At 54.2% G+C, this 5582-nt stretch overlaps 1 protein-coding gene across 1 annotated transcript; it reads left to right on the top strand.

The window, feature by feature from the left end:
• Positions 1–1992: 1992 nt before the first annotated feature.
• Positions 1993–3233, top strand: ATOH1 (atonal bHLH transcription factor 1). Its single transcript, XM_034771408.1, has one exon. It carries the CDS (start codon positions 1993–1995, stop codon positions 2917–2919), a length of 927 nt encoding a protein of 308 aa, XP_034627299.1. The 3' UTR covers positions 2920–3233.
• The last annotated feature ends 2349 nt before the right edge of the window (positions 3234–5582 follow it).

Genomic DNA, 5582 nt, shown 5'->3' with positions numbered 1-5582 from the left:
CAGTGGGGAAAGTACTTGTTTACCACCACCGACTTTGCTCTTCAGAGTATGGACATGGGCTCATGGGTAGCAGCTCCATTTGCAATGGAGGCCGCGCTTCTGAGAAGGCGACAACCTGTGTCGCCCTCTGCAGGTTGCTCAGTGTACTGACCTCAATGTCTAATAGGAGTTCAGAGCGGAGAAGAGCTCGGGAAGCGTTAAGCGATTCCAGTTGGGGAAAATGTTGCCACTTTGAGAAGTGAGGCAGGCAGCCTCCTTTTTCTCCCCCCACCCCGCCCAGGCCATTCAGTTGCAGTAACAAGGTGAGACTGGGGGTGGAGAGAGAGAGTGAGTTTTGCGTGTACGTCCTGATACCCTAAGGAAAACTAACCCGGTGCGTGCCTGGGTGCTACCCAGACGGGGAGGTAGCTGGGGAGCGCTTATACTTCCTGCCCTGCAAACTCTGCTTCAGGTGACGCTGCTGCTCTCCTCCTCCTCATTGACATGGCACTGAACTAAAGATGCTTGTCTGAGGCATTGTTCCGCCGTCTGCATTGCAGCGGCGGTCAGGCTCGCAAAGACCTTCAATTGCCTGAAATACTGTACTGCTCTGCTGCACAGAAGACGTTCACATAAGTTTGCTGTCCTCGGTGATCTCTCAACAGAGGCGTCAGGGTTCGCGCGGTTGTCACGAATTGCTTGATCACGTATTAATGTGGGCCACTGACAAAATCAGCCTCTCGCCTTATTGAATGGCTGAGATCGTATGGCTAAAGGGCAGGTTAAAATGTGGAGGTCGATAAGGACGGTCAGGCACTAAAGAACTTTGCACGTGGGGTGCGTTTATCCTGGTAAACAGAGAAAGATAATCGCTCCTGTTTAAAGAGGGTGTATGGGGGGGGCTCCACAGCGCCCCACTTTGGTGTTGCTGGAGACTGCTACAGCACTTAGGAATGTGCCTGGGGCGTGTATAAGAGCGGTATGTGTTTATATATGGAGTTAGTTTAGGTTCATCTGTCTCTTGTTCTCGGGCCAGCAACGCAGGGCGCGCTCTCCAGGTACCTGGCGGAGCCGGGAACGTGCCCTATGCAGGGGGGCCTAGTGCAGGGTGTCTTTACTATATCTACAATCCGGCCACTGCGCAGGGCGGATCTGTGTGCAGGGAGCGGAGGACGTGCTTTTGGCCTGAGGCCAGTGGCTTTGGAAGTCCCGCTCGCTAAGACCGCGCCCCGCTTTCGGTTCCTCCGGGGTGGTGGGGCGCAGGGTGACACACGGCGCAGCGGCACCTGGGCGCACACCTGCTCCCTCGGTGCCCTGCTCCTGCCGAGGTGTCCCTGGCGCGCTCAGACGGCGCACGCCAGGCACCTTCTGCCACGCCCACGTGCTTAAAGCTATTTGCCTGGCACTACCCCCCCCAGGCTAGCCAAGGGTAGCCACGTGTCGGCCTCGCCCTCCTGCAGCTGGGCGCGCACCTCGCCCCGGGCTAGGCGAGCCACGGGTGGGCGTAACTCCCCTCCGCACCTAATGCACTGGAGGCCTCACTCGCTCTCACTGGCACGCCCCCACCCCCGCGTGGGGGAGGGGAGGAGTATTGCTGTCTAGGTCACATCCCCGGAGTCTCCTCTGCAACTTTTTCTCCCCCGGAGCGAGCCAAGCCCCTCCTGCCATTGGCTCCCAGCACGCGACAGACCCGCGCGCTCCATTGGCTGAGCCGCCACGCGACCGGCGCGAGGAGGGCGGGAGGCAGAGGGTGGGGCGCGAGGAGGCGGGAGGCGGGTGGGGGGGGACCCCGGCGCGTGCCGCTTTTTAAAGGGGGCGCAGCGCCGTCCGCAACCGGAGAAGGCTGGTTGCACGCGAGCGGTGTGTGCGCCCGAGGTCCCCGGAGCCAGGGTAGAGGTGGGGGGGCGCGTGGGAGAGGCGGGGGGCGCGTGCAGCAGAACTCGCCAGGGCTGTTCTGCCCCATCTCGTGCTTCCCCGCTTCCCACCCCGCTTTGGTCTGCAGCGCCCGGCGCGATGAGCCACCTGCGGGCGGCCGCCGCCGAGTGGGTGGAAGGCGGCAGGGACTTGGGGGCCCAGGAGCAGCTGGAGCAGACTCTCCTAGGGCAGGAGCATCCCGGTTGCGGTTTCCCCCCTGCTTGGCTGGGCATGTGCTGCCCGGCACGCGTCCCCGTAGCCGCCGCCGCCTCCCCCAGATACCTGCTGCCCGGAGCAGCGGAGGAGGAGGAGGAGCAGCCGCTGGAGGCGGGGGGAGCCGAGCAGCACCTGGGCGGCTGCAGCAGCAGGAGCGGCCCCTCGGGGAAACTGTGCAAGCTGCCAGGGGGCGTCCCGTCGGCGGAGGGGGTGTCGGGCTGCGGCAGGCAGCGCGCCCCGTCCGGGGGGCTCCGGCAGCAGGTGAGCGGCGTGCAGAAGCAGCGACGGCTGGCGGCCAACGCCCGGGAGCGGCGGCGGATGCACGGGCTGAACCACGCCTTCGACCAGCTGCGCAATGTCATCCCCTCTTTCAACAACGACAAGAAGCTGTCCAAGTACGAGACCCTGCAGATGGCGCAGATCTACATTAGCGCGCTGGCCGAGCTGCTGCACAGCCCGGCCGCGCCCGCCGACACCCCGGGCAAGGGCGAGCACCGCGCGACGCCCCACGAGGCAACCGGAGCAGAGGCCGGAGCTGCAGGGCAAGGACAGGGGCAGCAGCAGAGACCCTCGCCCTCCGGCCACTGCAGGACTCGCTTCCCCCAGCAGTCGGCTGCGGGGGGCTACTCCGTGCCGCTGGACCCTCTGCACTTCTCCTTCCAGGAGAGCGCCCTGATGGCACAGAAAGCCCCCTCCCCGGCCCTCCTCGGCCAGCCGCAGGAGAGGAGCAAACCATCGCCCAGGTCCCACAGGAGCGATGGAGAGTTCTCGCCCCGCTCCCACTACAGTGACTCTGATGAGGCCAGCTAGGGAGGGAGCCCAGCAGCACCACGGGGGCGACAGGGGCAGAGTCACAACCAGAGCTGTCCCAGTCTGCCACGGGCCGGGAGGGGGGCGAAAAAGGGGCGCTATGACTTCTGAAAACTTTGCCATGTATCTGCTTCCGCTGTTAAACTAGACCACAAAAGGCTGTTGAAAATAGCATCGATTCCTTTAGCTTATGAATCTCCAGCCTTCTCCTTGGTTGGTCTATGGGAATGGCTATTTTGTGATTCAGTGTTCCCTTTATCCACCCCATCCCGTTTCCCTTTCTTTGCATACGGATTGTTATAATTTCTCTCTCCCCGCCCTTCCCCAACCAACGTGTTGCCTTGTAATTCGGAGCTTCACTTGCATTGCTCGTGAATAGCAAATGCACTGTGAACACTTACCTTGCTAAATTTGAATTACCGTTTGTGTCTGCACAGATACTTACACAAGTCTTCCGAAATGCCGGTCCAGTTTCCGAATTTTATTGTTATGGAAACAAACAAACAAAAAAGATTGTAAATAGCATAGTCTGTGCTGTAAATACCAGAGAAAAGGCGGATTTTTAAATGTCCCGTGTTGATGTTGGCATCTTTTGGGGAAACTTGGCGCAAGCACTTTATCAGCGGCTGGAGATGCGGCTTCAAGAGGAAAGCAACTAACTGCCAATTGGAGACCATTATTTAATTTAGCCACTTACAGTCCTTAAGCTCTTCAAGTGTCAAAGTTTTATGTGAATTTTATTTTGCTTTTGTGATATTAGGAAACTTATTTATTACGGAGTGTTTGCTACTATTTCTGCTTTTATTTTTTTAAAACTTTTCTACAAGAATGTTTTGGTTTTTTAATTTAGGAAAGCCATCTGCCATTGTTTTCTGTAATTTTTGAGATCAAATAAATATGGGGGGAAGATTGGTTGGACTATTATTTTTCAGAAGCCATAATAAAAAACTTACGGAACACTTGTATTTCAAAATGAGTACTGATCTCTTTAAAAGGGCTCTTTCTGAATATTCTGACATACATCGCCATGAGATGGCGGGGGGGTGCATTTGATTTAGATCGCGTGGATCTGTAGGATATCAGAATTTACATCACGTCTGGTTTCAATTCTCTAATTTGCACCTGTGCGTGGAAAACAAACAAAAAACCCCCTCTGATATTTAGACCTACTCCAAAACTATGAATTGTATAATGAACGGCATTAATCACTTAAGACTGCAACAATACTCTCTTTATCAATAGTTCTTTTAACCTATTCCTGATTCTAACAAGTAACACTCTTCCCTTTTGGGGTTAGGAAAGAGAGGATTTGTCCCGGCACTAAAATTCCCATTGCAACAGGTGAGCGTTGCCTGAGTTCGGATTGCAGGATGGGACCCCTCTCGGTGTTCTGCTCTCTGAGGGACTCGTCCTGCTCCCCCTCACGTTAATTGTTCAAATTCCGTTCTCTATTACACCGGTGTAACTAAAACCAACAACAGTGGCACAACCGCAAAACTCCCGTTGACTTCAATGGGAACGGGAGTGAGCGCATTGTCTCGGAGCAGTTGCCCTGATGAGCCGTGGCATGAGCATAGCTGGTTCTGGTGTAACCATGCTCATCGCATGAGAAGCGGGAACTACTGTACAATCCCCCCGTGGGCTAGAGGGAGCCTTAAACTGAAGTTGGTTAGGAGTTCTGGAAGCCGCGTACACTAATTGGAAAGCTGAACAGACTTGCAATAATGATTTGAAAGGGCGGGTCACGAGCGCTGCACGGGTAGTTTGCCCTTCCTTCTCCTAGCTCTGGGTATGAAGTGACTTGCCCCGGTGGTCCTTACTGAGGCAAAAGTAGTTCAAGAAGAGCGGCTTGCAGTTCTCGAGCAAGTTTCGGAGCAAGTTCTAAAGGAAAAAATATAATCACTTGGGGCTATAAAAGTCGAGAGTATTCATCTGTCAAAAAGCTAAAACCTATTGGTGTACCGTATTTTTAATGAGGACTATTTCTACTATCGTATTTCCAATGAGGATTCTAACGTGCGTGAAAATCTGGACGTCCTGAAAGCCATAAAGAGGGTCCAGCTACTGTTGAAATGTGGACCTGTAGCCCAAAGGTATTTACTTACCGCAAATAAAACAGGCGGGCTGCGGCTCATGTCTATTGGAGAGCTACCCTGAGGGCTTAAAACGAAAAATTTCCTTGGGTGCCATACCTTAACATAGCTGCGCCTCTCAATGTGGTGTCTCCCTGTAACGCGGACCAACATTTACTATGGATGCAACTCTCCAAAGTGCTCAATTTAAAAATCAAGTTTGAGGTTTGGAAATCAAGTCAGCGCCTTGTTCTGGGTTTAAGGTTTTGAGGCGTGCTCCACTGAAGTGCAAATCTCTCGCCTCTTTCAGTGATGCAGGGACCGGGCCATTACTTTGTCTTGTAGGGTCGGATTCTTGAGACACCGGCCCAAATCCTTCCCCAAGTAAGTAATGCCTTAACTTCACTCTTACACTCCATTAACAAGCTGTAACATATCGCTGCAGGTTGCTATAATCTCATTAATATTTTGGACACTTGAATATTGAGTATTCGCCCGAGGAAAGGAGAGCAGGATTTGACCCAGTGTCCTTAATCAATTTCTTTAAAAAATAAATAAATAAAAACCCTAGTGTGGAAATCCACCGAGGAT

Source organism: Trachemys scripta, chromosome 5, assembly GCF_013100865.1.
Source record: "Trachemys scripta elegans isolate TJP31775 chromosome 5, CAS_Tse_1.0, whole genome shotgun sequence".
In the NCBI taxonomy this organism is placed as follows: Eukaryota; Metazoa; Chordata; order Testudines; family Emydidae; genus Trachemys; species Trachemys scripta.
The sequence above is the reverse complement of the archived record's forward strand: the minus strand, read 5'-3'. Positions and strand labels throughout refer to the sequence as shown.